General features: G+C 36.0%; 4 protein-coding genes and 1 non-coding gene across 5 annotated transcripts; 3 read left to right on the forward strand and 2 right to left on the reverse strand.

Annotated features, from left to right (window-relative positions):
- LOC18780377 (protein ULTRAPETALA 2) lies at positions 100–4,155 on the reverse strand. Its single transcript, XM_007212707.2, has 5 exons — positions 4,129–4,155; positions 3,474–3,489; positions 1,658–1,915; positions 882–1,233; positions 100–574 (listed from the first exon to the last, which is right to left on the reverse strand). Exons 1-5 carry the CDS (start codon positions 4,153–4,155, stop codon positions 400–402), a joined length of 828 nt encoding a protein of 275 aa, XP_007212769.2. The 3' UTR covers positions 100–399.
- Positions 6,087–11,405, forward strand: LOC18779519 (uncharacterized protein YnbB). Its single transcript, XM_007211562.2, has 13 exons — positions 6,087–6,372; positions 6,950–7,063; positions 7,510–7,620; positions 7,694–7,756; positions 7,857–7,970; positions 8,064–8,213; positions 8,593–8,670; positions 8,742–8,963; positions 9,051–9,137; positions 9,470–9,589; positions 10,519–10,611; positions 10,716–10,965; positions 11,098–11,405. Exons 1-12 carry the CDS (start codon positions 6,223–6,225, stop codon positions 10,773–10,775), a joined length of 1,362 nt encoding a protein of 453 aa, XP_007211624.2. The 5' UTR covers positions 6,087–6,222; the 3' UTR covers positions 10,776–10,965; positions 11,098–11,405.
- Positions 11,732–11,804, reverse strand: TRNAF-GAA. Its single transcript has one exon. It is a non-coding gene; the product is annotated as a tRNA-Phe (tRNA).
- Positions 11,892–14,939, forward strand: LOC18780269 (transmembrane protein 184C). Its single transcript, XM_007211691.2, has 5 exons — positions 11,892–12,208; positions 12,526–12,827; positions 12,927–13,049; positions 13,383–13,673; positions 14,473–14,939. The coding sequence occupies exons 2-5, from the start codon at positions 12,576–12,578 to the stop codon at positions 14,680–14,682; spliced, it is 876 nt and encodes a 291-aa protein (XP_007211753.1). The 5' UTR covers positions 11,892–12,208; positions 12,526–12,575; the 3' UTR covers positions 14,683–14,939.
- LOC109948499 lies at positions 15,506–18,272 on the forward strand. Its single transcript, XM_020561627.1, has 6 exons — positions 15,506–16,097; positions 16,247–16,324; positions 17,011–17,045; positions 17,178–17,233; positions 17,544–17,639; positions 17,739–18,272. The coding sequence occupies exons 1-6, from the start codon at positions 15,681–15,683 to the stop codon at positions 17,795–17,797; spliced, it is 741 nt and encodes a 246-aa protein (XP_020417216.1). The 5' UTR covers positions 15,506–15,680; the 3' UTR covers positions 17,798–18,272.

An 18,418-nucleotide genomic window follows, 5' to 3' on the forward strand; every position in this document is an offset into this window, starting at 1 on the left:
CAATCTTTTGTCGAAGCATTGATGAGCTTGAGAGGTTCACTCAACCCTCAAAAGGATGATGGCAAAACATTTGTTGTAAATCATCTGACTTTGAGCCTGTAAGTAGCTTCATCAAAACTAAAATAGTAGTGAATGCTATTCTCAACCTTCAAACTTCAAGTACTTTCTATGTATCCACCTATTTTCTTCACCTCTAAAAATAAAGTATTAAACGCAATATAGGAAAAACAAACTCAACAGCATGAATATAAGTATCAGAAAAACGAAAAAACCATACCATTGGCATAAAAGGCCATCTTGTTCTGAAATCCAAGGAAATTTTAGAAGATCCAAAATTACTACTCGAATAAAATTCACAAAATCTCGAACAAGGAGGGATGAGATGAGATTGAGTGGGGGTCATGGTTGGGCATTTTGCATGAAATCAACACAGATGCGGCAGTTGCAGTCCAAGTAGCGGCATCTGAGACACCCAAGACACACACAACATGTGCAACCCTTGCATGTTGATGTACGAGGACAACCCCTACAGCTTTTTCGACTTGCTCTTTCTTCTTCATCACCACATTTTATTCTGAAACATGGAAAAAAAAAAAAAGTCATTTAATTATAGTGCAATATAATGTCTAGAAATATTAACATATGTCCAACGGCGGAGTCACGTGCAAGACTAAGGTGGTCATGCCCTCCAACCTATGTGTAGTTCCTTGTGAATTTAAAGACATTTTCTAGCATTTCATGAAAGAATTTGCAAAAGATTTATGTAATAGCCTACTAAGCTATTCAAACTCCGCCTCTGATTAAAGAAAGAAACATGAAAATAAATCAAAGAGTGTGTATATAAAAAATGAAAGTGAAGATGAGGAGATAGAGGAACTCACTTGTCGTATGGATGATCAGAGCATTTCCACTTCTTAATCATGGAGGCATAATGGAAGGCTTTGCACTCTTGTTTCGTTCGCAGGCGAAACCTGCGTTCTTTCTTACACTTGGAGCAAAGTAGAAATTCATCCCTGTGAAAAGTCCCTCTACGCCGACTGCTTGAACCCAATTTGCCTTCATTGGAGGCATGCTTGTAGTATCTCATCAGCCCTGATTTCCAAAGTGGGACTTTCTTGCCCTTGATTGTTACCCAAATATTGCTCTTCCACTTTCTAGGTCCCCCCTCTTTCTCCCTTGAATGCTTCTCGAATTCCTCTGGTGTCAATTTGCCAATTTCTTCTAACACCCCCACTGCATTAATTTGTATATAGCTTAATTAGCTCTCAGAGAATACGCCAACAATGTAAACTTTATCAAGTTAGTCGTATGACATGCAGCCTCGTAAAACCACAAGTGTAGGAAATACAGATTAATTCGAGATTTCGAGATATTCGAAATAGAACATCCTGCAACCAAAGTTCTAAAACCATGTTACAGAATAAAATTTGAAGGGCTTTGTGGGTTCATGGATGTGGATCCATGGCTTTAGAAAAAAGAACTTTATAAGTTTCCATGGCTTTAGAAAATAAGCTGATAAGGACTAGTAACATATTCAAAGGAAGAAAGTGTCAAGAAAAATAAAAAAATAAAAAAATAAAGTTAGCATAAATTAGAAAATAACCATACTCTTTACATGAAAACTATAGAATTAAATTGTATTTAGAGCAAGTAGTACCTTCCTCGCAAGTTGAAGGTGCAGAGCATTCACAATTTATTTGGAATTGGCCGGTAGAAGAAATCTTAAGCTTGCCGACTTGATCCCCATATTTCTTGCTTGTGCAACCACAAATCACTTCAACGTAATTTGGCCCTCGCACGAGCTCATGTATGTTCTCCAGTTGCTTAATATCTTCATCTCTGAACATTATTTCATTGCTCTCATCTTTAATCCCAATGTTGTGTCTGGCAGCTGATGATCGAGATCTCCTTGCACCTGTGACTCCAAAGAAAAAAAAAAACACCAATTCAATGAAAAGAATTAGAAAAGATGCTCTGGACAATTTGTATAAAAATTAAACAACAAAAAACTCATTAGAAATAGCATGTAGATTTTTGTGCAATATTAATTAGCGCCAGCATTTATTGGGAAACTTTTTATGGCAGGGTTTTGTGTTCAAAACCTTGTCAAATTGTAATGAAGCCGAAATGCACTCATCAAGGACATCTAAACAACCATGCAGAGATAGAAAAACGAGGAGAAGAGAGAAGATGTATGAGAGAGAGAGAGAGAGAGAGAGAGAGAGAGAGAGAGAGAGAGAGAGAGAGAGGTGGCTAAGGTGCATGTTGACAAATGTATGAGGGTTTGCTATATATGTAAGGCTTATTAGAAGTCTAATGGTTTCCACAAATGCTAATGATGGGAGACCAAGAGAGAGAGAGAGAGGTGCTAAGGTGCATGTTGACAGATACTGCACCATGATCCCTGTGTTGGTTTTGGTTAATGGTACCTGAATATTCACATCGCTATACACACATCCTTCTTCTATTAAAACCAAAACCCAAAAGAGAGAGAGAGAAAGAGAAAGGAAGAAGAAAGAAGAGAGAAACAAGTACCACAGGTGATAATAAATTGCAATACCATACTCAACAGGTGAATTAATATATAAAATAAAATATAAAACTTAAAAATGAGCTTGCTTAATAATAACCAAATAAAGACCTGTTTGGATGTGCATAAAAGTTTTGAATAAAAACTTGAGTATTCTTGCATATATATATATATATATATATATATATATATCCAAGCTGAAGTGCTCTTAGTAAAAACATCCAAGGAAACATTTGACAAATAAATAAATTATTCCATCCAAACATTACAAAATTAAAGTGTGTTTTCACTAAACTTGTTGAAGTGCTTTTACACTGTCAAGAACACTCCAAAACTGATCCTTAATTAATTATTGAAATCGCGCATAATCTTGAGTTTAAATATCATTAGATGATAATTGTTGAATCAAAGAAAGAAAAATATACTAAGTGATTATTTAACATATGCGATCTCAAACAAACACATACAATATTTGTCACGATAATAAACTCTCAAAACATTAAACGCTAGCTCGAATCTATTAGATCAAGAAATAGTATTATAGCAAATAATGCGAGATCATAAACTAAAAATATTAATTTAGCTGAAAACATTATTTGATTATCCTAATATCTCGTACCTAAGATGGGGCAAAATTAAGGTATGTGTATTGATCAATTATCGTAATGAAAGAAACAGTTAATAAGTACTAGCCAGGAGTGTGGGAAAGCAAACAGTAAAATAATCACATCACATCGCCCTGAAAAAAAACTATAGATGATATAGATAAAAACATCACAATGAATTCTTACCAAAACTTGGTCTAGCCCAAAGGCATGCACTTTAAAACACGACCATGGATTAATAGATCATATGATTAGACATGCATGACATTTCATCTTCAACAATGTTTCTAACAGAGCACAAAAACGAAAACATGAAAACATGAATAGATCAGAGTTACCTTGAGCCATTTTCAGCTGTTGTCTTTGGTCACTGTAAATCAGAGTTAGCTCAGGCTATCTTATCTATGATTCTCTCTAAGGTTGTTTGGGTATAAAAAGCCTATGTATAGCTGTTGTTTTTCGTCACTGTCGATGCTTGGCTTAGTGGTTGGTGCTCAAGAGCCAAAATACACAAATGGAGAGAAGAATTGAAGCCCTTGCACATATATATAACAACAATTAATTTCATATCTATGAGATGACCAATATATGCTCTCATAGCCAGGATAGTACAACAAATTTACACACTTTTCTAAGTGTACATAAATGGACAAATGAGAAGAGGAATTGCTTATCTGTGTCGCACTATACGATACACGCTCTACGTACCCAAGTTATATATGTTAGATAAGTCTTAAGAAAATGAGAAATACTATAAAGAAATGAAAATTAAATAACTCCCAATCATTTCTCATCACGTGTAATGTTTTACTTAATAATTCATGTGCTTGAATACCTCTAATCAAAATCGAAATATAAGGTAAGTAGTAGTACTTTTAACCTGGTCATCAAAACCCTAGCCTCCTTTCTCTTTCCCAAACCTCTTTAGTTGTGTTTCAGGGAGGCGGGAGGAGGCCACTTCTCCTCCTTTCTCCCTCTCTCTCTTTTCCTTACCTCCCCACTTATTTTCTCATTCCCCATCAACTGGATTCGGGGTTTTAATTGTGGGGAGGTTACTTGTGTCTAGATCTGTTTGGATTTGTGGTTTTGTTGGTTGGTGTTTTAGTTGTAAGGTGACTGGCTGCAATCTCGGTGGTGTTCTTTGTCTCCGTGGTGGCAGTGGCAACAACGGCAATAGTGGCTCTATAGTTTTTGGTTGTTTGTTTGCAGGTTTCTTATTTTGTAATAATTGCATCAACTTCTTATGAGTTGGGTCAACTCCTGGTGACTTGGGTGTTTGATTGTTTTCTAGTCTCTTCTTGTATTTTGTACTTGTGAGAGTTAAACGTTGTAGTTGTATTGGTAGATTTGGGCGATGTGATTCATGGTTGGTTTGTTCAGGCATGCGACTTTTATGACGAAATTTCTGTGGCCTGTATTTGGATTAACCCTATGTGGTTACTATGTTTCTATATTTGTATTACCCCTTTGTGAGCATTTATATTTATCTTTATGGATGATGATCTTTGTATCTAATTTATGAATATAATTATCGCTTCTCTTAAAAATAAAAATAAAAACCTGGTCATCAATGCCAACAAAGAATATCAAACAAATTTTTTGTCATTGACCAACTTGGAAAACCAAAAGGACATATGGCATTACCCAATATACTATGTTGGTTAAGACCTCTAGACTAGACTGACCAAGTGGGGAAAAAAAAAAAAAAAAACAACCTCTCTTGTAGTACATGGAGGCATTTGCTTCTGTGCTTGCGAGATGTTTTTTTTTTCAAAAAAATAATTTTATTTTAGAATTAAAAAAAATAATGGGTAGTTGTGTTTCATAAAAATAGGATTCATTATTTGATTTTTCTTTTAATTTTAATTTTTTTAAAATATGAAAAAGTGTGAATTTATCATATTATCCTTATTTAATTAAAATTTTCAATTCTTAATATTTGCATTAACCAAAAGTTTTTTTTTGTATTTTGAATATTTCACAATTCTCTGTCTTTTGCTATATATATATAATTTTCATTTTGTTAATGCCACTCAGTAACAATATTTGTTACTGTTACTCAGTAACTTTGGACAAGTACAAACGTAAACATAAGATCTACACAAATGTCTTTTTATTACATATTGCATGTGAGAGTTAAATGCACAAATCTCGAACGAAAAATAACAAGCACCTGTTGTAAAAAATGTGGAACCTGTAAGTGAAGGTGAAAAGAAAGAAGAGTAATGGAGGTGAAGACTTTGTGTCTAGCCTACGAGATAGATGCAACAAACGCAGTTGAAACGTTTACTTCTGAAGTAAATAAATACAATTCCACTCCTATATACTTCGTTTATTTTACAACACCGCCCAAAAATTTTAAGCTTATCTTCGTCATCCATAAGCCAAGGAGGGTCATCCTCCAGCTAGAAGAGAAAGGACATATCTCGCAAACTAAAACAAGCTAGCGTATATGAGTCGTCTTATTTCATTCCCTCATAACATGCATAATAGAATGATCACCGAAACTGTGAAATTCTATAACGAGGCTTTTATATACGAACTTTAGAAGTGGACTACACATCTCCAAAAAAGTATATTTGACAGTTAAAGAATTTGACAAAATCAAAATAATTTAACGATTAAATTTAAGTCCTTACTTGAAGACCATATATACATAGACCTTATTATAGAACGACTCCACATAAACTATGCATAACCTCCCGCACATCATTTACAAGACCACCTTTCTCTAACAACCAAATTTGAAGTCCACAAGAAAGTAGCACTCATGGATCCTTTTTTCATTAAAAAAAATTTGGTTGAAACTTATTTTAATCATTGGTTTTTCTCACAAGAAAAGTGTTAATATCATTATAAATTTAAATTTAAAAGTTTTATGTAAATTTAAAAAAAGAAGTTAAATTACGATGGGATTTCTCATAGACACACTTGGAGATGCGAACCAAAAACTTTGGTGTGCAATTGGCTGTCCGAGGAGAATTTTATATGCTAAGTTAACGAGTGAAATGCTCATATGAAGCGCTCAAAGTATACGAGACCAGAAAGACACACCCACAGGCCCAGTCGTCTCCTTCAAACTGCTCGATGATGTGGGCCTTATCCTGCGCCACGTCTGCTTATCCTATGCTCACTCTCCGAGCTTCTTTACCCATGGCTACTACTCGTTCATGCTCTCCAGTCTCAGTCCCTACCAATCACCATTATCATCAGAAAGACTCTCCTTTTGTTCCAGAGGTAAATCGCTTTAAGTTCATGCTATTTTCAAAATATCTAGAACGTTAATAAGATGGTTAGTTTTCTGTTTGGTTGCTGGGAAAGTGCAAACATTTACTCGAAATCGAACTTTTAAATTAATTTAGCTTTTAAATTCAACGCTGCTCATGTTCTCTCAAAACCCAGTTATTTTAATAGCCATTCTTTAATTTGCTTGCTTAGAAAATTTGGGAATTGCAGAGAAAGATTATTTCTTTTCTTTCAATCTATAATTATATCGGATAAAATAATGGGTCAAGCATATTGTGGCTTATTACAGGTGGGTTACCCCCCCTTTTATTTTTGTTGATAAACGAAGCAGCTTAAGCCACAAGGCACATCATGTTTCCTTGAGTTTCAGAGCAACCAGACTGACCCATCTTCCATTTATTAATAGGGTTTGGGGCACATAATTCTTAAATTAACATATATATGATTTCAATTACTAAGTATATATTCGGGATTTGGATGGAGCTGATATGGAGCTGGATATTTGCGTTAAGCTCTAAAAGTTTCATTATGATAATACCCCAAGTGGTTCAATTTCTGTGCAATGCAGGTTGCGGAAGCAGTGGACTCCTTGTATTCAGAGTTCAGAGCCGTGGATAATTTGGTGGCACACAATACAACCCGTGTTCTCAAAGCTTTCCAGAATGCTCGAGTTGGATCTCATGTAAGTTTTTTTTTTGTTATTTGGATATAATGTTCGAGATGGTTATCGTATATATAATTGGATGCCAATATTTTTTTTGGTGATACTGTGACAGCCATAGTTCTAATGCTTTTCATGTAATCCTGCAGAAGGAAGAATGTATATAGATTGCCCGTCCACTAGTTATTAGAAGCAGATATCTATGCAGTCTCATTCTATTGTATATCTATGCGTTTGTTCTTTGTTCAAAGGCCTTTTATGTGGTTATGTTAGTTGTTATAATACATGCATTGAAACAATTACTTTAGTAACTAATACATGCACTGATTCTGTAAGAAAAGCCCATAATTCTCCTTTTTGGGTCTCTTGAAGTCATGAAATTGCCGCCCTTCAGTGATAATTATGGGATCATTGAATTTATCATATATGGTTTTCAACATGGTTCTCATGATTATGTCTTCAATCAGCACTTCGCCGGATGCACTGGCTATGGTCATGATGAAGCCGGGGGACGTGAAGCGCTTGACCAAGCTTTTGCAGAAATTGTTGGGGCTGAATCTTCTATAGTTCGCTCACAGGTTTGTCATATAGTGTGTTGTGTTTACTTTATGGGGTTATTTACAAGGCTTAGTTAATCCTCTTTATATTCAGTTTTTTTCAGGAACTCATGCTATAACCTGTGCTTTATTTGCTTTTCTAAGGCCGGGGGATGAGGTAAGCTATTACTTTGATCTTGGGTGCACTTTGTGTTGAAAGTTTTTCCTCCACTTTGTCCTTTGAATATGATTAGACTTTCGACTAATCTAAATGTCAGCTTTTGGCAGTTGCTGGTCCTCCCTATGACACGCTAGAGGAAGTTATTGGAAAGAGAGACTCTCATGGGATGGGATCCTTGATAGATTTTGGTGTGAAATACCGTGAAGTTCCAGTATGTTATTAGTTATACTAAAAGATTTCTTTTTTTTTTTTTTAGATTTCTTGTTGTGCTTTGTGAACTATCTCATATCTGATGTCATTTTAGCTTGCTGAAAATGGTGGCCTTGACTGGGATGCGCTTATGCATGCTTTGAGACCTGAAACAAAATGTGCACTCATACAGAGGTCATGTGGTTATTCATGGCGTCAGAGTTTAAGTGTAGATGAGATAAAGCGAGCAATTAAGATAATTAAGGTGACTTTCTCAATGCCCATTATGGAATCATTACATGGATCTGGCTTTCTAACCAGAATAAGAGTGCCAATCGGAATCTTTGTAACATTAAAGTGGTGTCATTCAATATTAAATAGCATGACGTTTTAACAAATGGTATGTTCTATGTTAATTGTTTGCTCCTTGAGTAGCCATATTACTGGGGTACCCATCTGGGAAGATTTTCTTTCACACCGCGACTGTTGTTAATATATATTAATCTAATTATTATTTTTTAATTCTGGAGTAGCCTGAAGCTGATATATTCTGACTTGTTATTGTTAACTCTCGCCACTTCGTTTTTTCCTGTGAATTCTTTTGTCGTGGAAAATTTATTGTTGTTCATCTTATATTTAAACAGACGCAGAATCCTAATTGCTTGGTCCTGGTTGATAATTGTTATGGTGAATTTGTGGAAAGCATTGAACCTCCAATGGTGGTATGTGTCATATTGTATCCCTTTTTATTTCTTCTGGAGAAAGGCAATAAAATGTCGTTGTTGGTGTTCAGGGTGCAGATTTAATTGCTGGCAGTTTGATAAAAAATCCTGGTGGAACTATATCACCATGCGGTGGATATGTTGCAGGGAAAGAAAAATGGGTAAAAGCAGCAGCAGCTCGTTTATCTGCACCTGGCCTTGGAGTTGATTGCGGCTCAACTCCTGGTGACATTATGCGAGCATTTTTCCAGGGTTTGTTCCTCTCACCTCAAATGGTAGGCGAAGCTATCAAGGTATTGAAATATGCATTTCCTAGTTTACATTTAATTTCCGTTATTCAACTTGGAGCTCATTTTTTTCCCTGGTTTCCTCTACAATAGGGTACACTCCTAGTTGCTGAAGTTATGGCATCCAAAGGGTATAAGGTGCAGCCACTTCCTCGTGTTCCTCGTCATGACACAGTACAGGTAATTTACCCTTTTTTATTATTATTTATATTCTTTCCTAATTCCAAGTGAACCTCCAAAACATTATATTGTTTGTTAAGAGATTTAGGTCTGTCTGAATCACATGGTCCGGAGAAAGATATGCAGCAAGCAGCTGCTTATTTCATTCATTCTAATTATTAGTATTCCATATAATTTAGCCTTTTAAACAGATAGCATCTCTGTCGATCAATGTAAGATGATAATGTTGTTCTGCTTGTGCAGTTTTGGTTAGCTGATTGACAATGTTAGTTGAGAAACATGCTCTGCTACAGACACAAGAAAATCTCAAATATTTTAATAATTCTTTTCAGGCCATACAGCTTGGAAGCCGGGAGCGTCTTCTTGCTTTCTGTGAGGCTGTACAGAGAAGCTCCCCAGTAGGTTCATTTACTAGACCAATTGCCGGTACAACTCCTGGATATGCATCAGAGGTCTGGTCGCATTTAGTTCTACATCTTAGTTAATGTTTTATTATTATTTTCATCTCTTACAACAAAAGAAGCAGGCAGCTGCAGCTTCTATTATTATGATCTGTTCCTAACCAAATCTATGAGTCTGGTTCTGATGAAGTGCTAATTGTGTGCGTTAGAAGCCTCATAAATCTTAAGCGCACATCAGGATAGTTGAGAATATAAAGTCCCACATTGGACATTTTAAACCTAACATCTCAATATAAAATTTTTGGGGCCTCTCGATCCATTGTTAATTGGTCTGGGTTTCTTTTTCCTGGACTGAACTGGTTTTGTATCGGATGCTTCAACTTAACATGGTAATGAAACAGACTATTTATCCACAATTGAATGCTTTGCATCTCATTTTTTGGGCCTCTCCACTTATTATTACCGATTGATTTGGGTTGGATGCTAACTTAACCAATAATTTTACACATACATTAACTACTGGCTCATTCAAACTTTCACTGACTTCAGTTGCCTTTGATGTCAATTCATATAAAGGAAGCAATGTAGTGTTCTTGGAGATTGAAATCCATGCTTGAGGCGTTATTGAAGGACAGGTTCTAGTGGCAATTATCTGGATATTAGGTCTTATAATTTAGTTTCAACTTGAGAATTTTTTTTCTATGTGAAAACTGGTCGAGAAGTCATTTCTAGTTCTTCCTAGTTTCATTATATCTAGACAGCTAAGCACCATAATAGCATTACTGAAGTCTTTGTCAATATAAAGTTTAAACAGCTAAGCATGCATAATAGCATTGCTGCGATCTTTATCATCTGTGAAATTGGGTGTTACTATGCACAACTTTTGTCGAGAGTGGTGCCAATCTTGCATTAACAAGTCGCAGTGGTACTTGTAAATTTGCAGTAAGGCTTTCAATCACTCTTTAGTTGTCATGTATCAGGTGATCTTTGCTGATGGGACCTTCATTGATGGGAGTACAAGTGAGCTTTCATGTGATGGACCATTAAGAGAGCCATTTGCTGTATTTTGCCAGGTAAGTGCTTGTTTTATATCGTTTAGTGTCCCAGTTGAGACTTGACCCTATCCTGGAATTATGAAGTATCCTGAACTTCATTTTGTGTTGGATTTCTAATGCAGGGCGGCTCCCATTGGACTCAGTGGGGACTAGTTCTTGGAGAGGTTTTAAAAGCCATATGATGTAGAACCAAATTTTTGCAAAGAGGACAGCAAGGTTGTATAGAATGGAATGTTTTCAGGGATGCCATTAATGTCTATTTATCGTGCAAGAAATACGTGTTATGGCAGCTTTAAGATATACCCTTTCCCCGATTGCTGTAGCCTGTATAACAGAAGTGACATCAAACTCACCTCAATTTTTTGATACAAGGTACAACGGACTCTTCTGCTACCAAGTTCTGGGTTTTTGTGTTTTATATGAGAGTTCCTTACACATACATTAACTACCTGGTTTATAATTGTCAGACTAACTTTTGCGTACTTCTGCCACCATTATAATCAGCTTGGCGGATCAGTTTATTGTAACGGGAGCTACTACTCAAACCCAAGGGGACAAGTGAGGATACTGTCTGAGGAAGTTTTTACTCCATATGGTTTTCTTTGATTTGGGACGCGATGCAAGAAAATCAGTCACTGAAGTGTAGCTTGGAAATGAGTTGAATCTTACAATTTTTGCCTTAATATTATACATTGATATTTGCCACTCATTTTGCAATTTTTCTCATTAACTCATTACATCGATTGGTGAAACAGAGTGGAGCTGATCAGAGTGAAAAATTTATATTTGGGAGAGATGAATAGTTTGCTGAATTTTGCTTGTCATTAAACACGTTGTTAGCAAAACTTATGCTCTACAAATTATTGAAAAAGATGAATGATTGAATCATAATAACTAGGTGGAAACCAAAACTACAACCATTGTTATAGCATAAATAAATGAGATTTTGCAATTGCTGGTGGTATGCATATTGATGAACACATGATCCATCAACGACAAATTAAAATAACAAACTGTTTTTTTAAAAAAAAAAAATTAAGTAAAGAGCACAACGAATAAAAGTAAATGCTTCATGATGGGGTTGTTTTCGAGCCGTGGGATAAAAAAAAATATTTTAAAAAAGGGAAAAACACTAAAATGCGGTGAGCGTGGATCGAACACGCGACCTTCAGATCTTCAGTCTGACGCTCTCCCAACTGAGCTATCCCCGCTGTGGATGTTAAACATCATATAAATTTTTATATATCATTTTACAAAGATGCTATCTCCTATTCCGCCAGATTTCTGCAATAAATTGGAGTTCAAAGCATGGCAGAGGCGCTTGACCAAAAAAAAAAGCATGGCAGAGGAGCTTCAGTCGCTACCATCTCTCACTATCTACCCTTACAGTAAAATAAATCTCATTCTGAGCAACAAACCAAACCAAGCTACCATCTCTCACTATCTATCCTTATAGTATAAATCTCATTCTGAGCAACAAACCAAACCAACCAGTCACGCATACCAGATATTCAAAACTAGCCATCTTTTCTGAGCTTCCTTTACTCTCGATAAAGCTAAGGAAATATCGCAGAAAACGCAGAAGCAAGCGTTTCTCTCTGCAAACCAAGAGACAGTTAGTCCATTTTCTGAACTTATTAGCTTATGAGTGGTTCACTTGACTTCTACCTGTAGCCTTACTTTACAGTTGACTTCAGCTTGACTTTTTTAATAGTGTTTCTAAATCTTTGACTTTTCATATGAATTTATGCTTCTGCTATGGGTTTGCAACTTTTACTTCATAAATTTGTGTTTTTGTCATCTGGGTTGTCACAAATTTATGATTTTTGTTTGGATGTTTCATCGATATAAGACTTATAATTTGCTCTCCCAGACTGTTGGGTTTAGTGCTTCAGTTTAATCCTAGCTGAAACCGTTGACACTTTATTGCAGGTCCTAGTTCTTGAATCACCACCTCTGTGGTTAAAAACACAATAGGAAAAATGGGAAATCCGGCACAAATTACTCTTCTGGCTTCCACTTTCTGCGTGATGGTTACAATGCATTTCTCAGTACAGCTTCTCTCAGAACATTTTTTCTACTGGAAGAAGCCAAAGGAGCAACAAGCCATCATAATTATTATACTTATGGCCCCCTTATATGCTCTAGATTCTTTTGTGGGCTTGTTCGATTTTCAGGGAAGCAATGTTTTCTTTACGTTTTTGGACTCGATCAAGGAGTGCTATGAGGCTTTGGTAAGATTTCAACATTGGGAGATAAAGTTTTTCATGTATATTATTTTGGTATGAGTCTTCAATTTGTTAGTGCTGAGTTTCTAAGTTCATTATGTGCAGGTGATAGCTAAGTTTTTGGGTTTGCTGTACAGCTACTTGAACATATCTATAAGTAAAAACATAGTGCCAGATGAAATCAAAGGACGGGAGATTCACCATTCATTTCCCATGACTCTTTTTCTGGTAAATGAATTTTCGTCTCCGATTCTCGTTGTGTTAATCAAGTTAACAATTGAAAAATGTGTATGTTTCCTGATATCACTTCAATTTTATGCATAAAGAACTCATATTTATAGGCAAGAAATTGCATATTTTCTTTGGGATGAGAACAATAGAAAGATTCCTTGCAATGACAAGGACCTTCGTGCTATCTGAATTCTTAGTCTTTTCACATTCTCAGTAGAGTGTGAAAATGTATATGTGTAACTAATTTTCCTTGGATTTATTGGAACTAGCTAATTTTGTTAGCCTTGACATGTTGAGGTATATTGACTTGTATCTATAAAAAAAATGCAGCCTCGCACTGTTCGTTTGAACCATCATACATTGAAGCTTCTCAAGTACTGGACATGGCAATTTGTTGTGATTCGCCCCGTGTGCTCCATCTTGATGATAACTCTTCAACTCCTTGGAGTATATCCCAGCTGGGTTAGCTGGACATTCACAATAATTCTGAATATTTCAGTGACACTGGCTCTGTATTCTCTTATTGTTTTCTATCATGTGTTTGCTAAAGAGCTGGCACCACACAAACCTCTTGCTAAGTTCTTATGTATCAAAGGGATTGTCTTCTTCTGCTTTTGGCAGGTAATTATCATTCCATCTCCCCCTTCATGTTGAGCCAGAAACTGACAAGTTCATAGTTCTGTCAAATGTGGATTGTTAGAGAATGCCATTGTGGATAAAGGATTTTGTAAACATTATAAACTCTGACTAGGTAATGTAAACTTCCATAGCTTTTAGGCGTACCACTGGATAGTGGTGTAGGTATTGGTCTTGCTGATTCTGAATCTCGAGCAGGATAGACCTCTGGTATAGCTTCTTGAGCAGTAGTCAAAATGTGCAATGTGCATATTGCATTCTTCCTTCTAGATTTATTTCATGTCATACAGCAGCAAGATATATCATATTGGTGATGTTATGGTGCTTGTGGTATCAGACCCTATGTAAAACGATTTTTAATGCTTTCCAAGATATAGATTGTTATGAGTTAAGGACACTGTATACTTTCTTGTCCATCCTGATTGTTGGGCAGGTCATGCTGGTGCTAACACCAGTGTCCATGTCTCAAACTGTGTTTCATGCTAGTTTCAAGATGTCCAAAACCATATCAAATACCTTTGTTTCTGCATTGAATTTTGAGAACCATGTCTGTCCGGTAGCCTTACTTTAAAATGCACACAAGAAATCATTTTTTTGCTGAAATGTCAAAACTGATATTCCCATGTTGGTTTGCAAAAAATTTCCATAAAATGTATTTTCTTGAACATTTCCATTTAGTAGATTTGGATTTGGTTCAGTTCGGAGCCGGTCTAATCCTTATTTCTTGTTCTATAAAATGAAATTTGTTGTGTGTTTTGAGAAAGTAGTTCAATGGATTTTGCAGGGAGTTGTTCTTGACATACTTGCAGCATTGAAAATAATTCGATCTCATCATATCTGGCTAGACGTGGAGCATATTGAGGAAGCTCTTCAAAACATATTGGTGTGTGTGGAGATGGTTTTATTTTCAGTTTTTCAGAAGTATGCGTACAGTGTTGAACCGTATAGAGACGATGGTATACCAAGTAAGACAAGGGAAAATAAGAAAGAATGATTTGGGGGCCAAGAGTGTGGTTCAGAATGTTATGTAATGGTATGTGTTCAATTCTTCTAGCTGTTTTACGAGGAACATTGGCAAATGTAGCCATCACACTGAAGAGATGCAGATATGGTGCTTGTTGTACCTTATTTATATGATAATGAATAATGATCTACCGTTTTCCTTTACAAAATACTTCAAAGCAAACCTTCGGTTAGTTTCTTTTATGATCTCATGTAAATGGGTTAATACATGAAGAAACCTTTTTGTCTGTCATTGTAACAAAAAATATCTGTTCACACTAGTTACTACCTGGTAGTTTGGGGTTTTATGTTGAGCATGTTCTCAAATCGACCACTCCCTCCTTTTATTTGGGGATGATCCAAATCTGAGAGTATTTATCACATGTTTACTTATTGCTCGCACCTTGAATTGAAAATAACTCATATGTACGCTTTACACAAAGTGATATTTTGTTTAATTGCTATATTTTATGCGTGTCAAATTTGAATATTATTCACCACAAAATGACAACATGAACATCCAATCTAACACAAACTGTCACTTTTTTTTTACTTACTAAATTGTCACCCTTTCTTTCTTGGACCATATTTTGGGAACGAAAAGAAAAGAAACATAAAGATGTGATCCATACATCAAAAAAAAAAATTTAAGATGTGATCCATACAACCTTATACAATCATGTCAATATTATTTTATTTTCTGCCCCCTTAAATTTCTAAGTACACTAGTCTTGGCCACATGGGTCACATATCTGGTAAGAAACAACATGGTTGTTGGGCTACGTATCTTATCTGTAATAAAATACTGAGTAATGCTGAGAATAGAAAAACTAAGCGACATCATAGAAAGTAGAAAAGCCGAAGCTAGGGAAAACAGATAATACATCTTCCCATCTTATTAAGCCAAGCCCACCATGAAATCCCCTATGAACAATGCAAAACCAGTGTTTTAGATATTGGGTCGTTTATGCTTAAACTTCCATCTTTTCCATGACAACCGTTGTTCAAATCTCTATCAATTCCTTAGCTTTCAGGCTGAGCAGTTTGCATAATGACATATACAAGAAACCCATCAAATATTACTCTCTGTCGAGGACAAAGATTGGTTGTTTGAAGCAGAACAGGTTCAAGGTGAGGGCATATTGGGAGAGGTGGTCTTCCTTGGGAGGAGGTAGTGTTAAAGATGAGATGTTGGGGAGAGATGAGGGATGGAAGAAGAAGAAGAAAAGAGAGGTTGTGGTGAGGTTCAATCAGGGGTTTGGGTTTAATGGTGATGGAGGTGGTGGTGGGAAAGATGATGGAGCCACTGCTAGAGTTCTGGGTAATTTAGCCTTGGCTATTGGATTGACTTATCTTTCATTTACTGGGCAGCTTGGTTGGATTTTGGATGCAATTGTTTCCATTTGGGTACTCTTTCTCATTTAGCAACTGATTTGGGGTTCTTCTCACAAATCTTAGTTCCTTTACATTTCTGAAGAATACTGGTAGCTTTGTTGACTCTGACATCAGCATGTAGGATTATATCTCTAATGAAATTGATGCCTTTTCACATCCAGCTCCTTGCAGTGCTTGTACCAATTGTTGGTGTGGGTGCTTTTCTATGGTGGGCAAGGCAGGATATGGTTCAAGACAGCGTAAGGCTACTAAATTTTTTTTATTTTCTCTTGCTCACTTCTTAAAGCTCATAGTTTTCTTCAACTGTGGTATCAAACATCTGTTGTTGCTTGGTGAAACACAACTGAAGATGTTGCTACCAGTTTGACACCTACAAGGACTAGTAAAACCTTTTTAATTATTTATGTCAGCTTCAATTATTTTTTAACAATAGATTAGGTCTTACATGATGTTTTGGCATGTGTGGACAGTTAAGTTATCAATCTACAGATCTGCTAGTGGATGGTGTACCAAAACGCTCTATGATTTTCTTTTATTTGGAGTTGACAATTAAGTAATTTTGCATTGGTCGCAAGCTCTTGATTTCAAAAAACTGTATCACAGGTGCTATATAAACAGATCATCTGGATTGGTGTTGGATAGTTTCCATGGATAGGCATGTAGAAATCTAGTGTGTGATAATGAGTTCATTCTTTCCCATGTGAGATGTATTAGATAAATGCATGACATGTATAGGATGTTTGAAAAAAGGTTGAGTACGCAAGTGATACTCTTTCATGTAACAATTCGCAAACGCTTCATCCACATCTTGTAATCAAGTAATTTCGGAGTAACATCCTGAGGGTCATTTTCAATTGTGAAGGTTTATATATTTCTTACTCTGGTGTCTTCTGCCTGTAATGATTTTTTCTTTATGTACTTGCAGTGCCCAAACTGCGGAAACGATTTTCAGATTTTCAAGTAAGACCAGTTGAATTCTGTTATAGTTCAAGCTAACGTATGGGGACCTGTATTGGTTCTTCTTCTCTAGTTTCATTAAGGATTGTCATCTATGATAATTTGCGTAACTTGGGCGAGGATAACCTCTTGCAGATCTGCTTTAAATGATGATTTGCAGCAGTGCCCCTTCTGCACCCAACCTTTCTCAGGTATTCTAATATTTTTGTTTCTTGATTTTTTGAGTTCCAAATTCTACTTGCTGCTTTTTTTTTCCTCTTACCAGTCTGTTGCGTTACCACTTCTAATTATATTACATGAGATGTTGGTGAACCCATATTGTCTGTGTATCTGTTAAATTTTGGATTTCATATTTTTATGAGTTCCAAAAATTCCTCAAGCAACTTTCTCCTGTTAGTTGACTGAAGACGTATTTCTAAATTATGAATAAGTTGTAGTATCTGATGGAAAAGTAGTTTCCACGGCCCCTCATGTTTTAGGACTTATTTTTGTTAATTTCAGTGGTGGACAACAAGTTTGTAATGGACTCTGTGAAATACTCCAATCAGTCTACAACATTTGGACAGGCATTCAACGACTACACCCGTTCCACAAGAGGTTATCCCTGAAAAGCCTCTTGCCATGTTGCCATTTTCTCTTCATGGTCATAATACCAATATTTATCGATTTGTTTTCTGAGCTTGAGACTGGTTTCAGGGAAGGAGTCTTCTAAGGCAGTTGTTGATATTGAAGCAGAAGTAAAAGATGCAGACTGAGAGGCTGCTTGGGAGACACACTGTTGATGAAAATGGTGGAAAACTATTATGCTTGAAATATGATCTAATATTACTCGTAGATTATTGAAAATGGTAATATAGAATAGAGCATAGAATAGTTTCCTAGAAAATCTGGAAATAACATTGTAAGCAGCGTCGTCTTAAAGGGTAATCCGATGTTAAACTGGTGACATGGTGAAAGAGCAAGACGGAACATGCGAGAAAGGGAAATGGTTACCAAAGTGGCCTCCTAAGTGTAGATTATGTTTTTGAAAATGAAGACTTTGCTTCATACTTTGTATATTATTTATGGATGCAAAGTGTTCAATTGCAATTTGGGTTGAGTTGTAAGGTTTTTCTCGGTTACATGACTAAACTTGCTGCCAAGGATGAGAGATAAATTTTGGCCAATTTGTTTGTAGATACTGTTTCTCTGGTGCTTTGAGGTGTAAAGCTATTTGCAAAGTTGTTCTCAAATTACTTTTCCCCTTGACCTTGAGGCAACAGATTTCTTTTAAACTACCTTCCCACCTATCCAGGTTTCTTGGCAATGATGGATTTCTAAAATCATCAACCAAGAATGTTCAAGGTCCACTAGTTTAGTAGTAAAAAGAAAAGGGT

The sequence above is a fragment of the Prunus persica genome, chromosome G4, assembly GCF_000346465.2.
Source record: "Prunus persica cultivar Lovell chromosome G4, Prunus_persica_NCBIv2, whole genome shotgun sequence".
Classification (NCBI taxonomy): Eukaryota; Viridiplantae; Streptophyta; class Magnoliopsida; order Rosales; family Rosaceae; genus Prunus; species Prunus persica.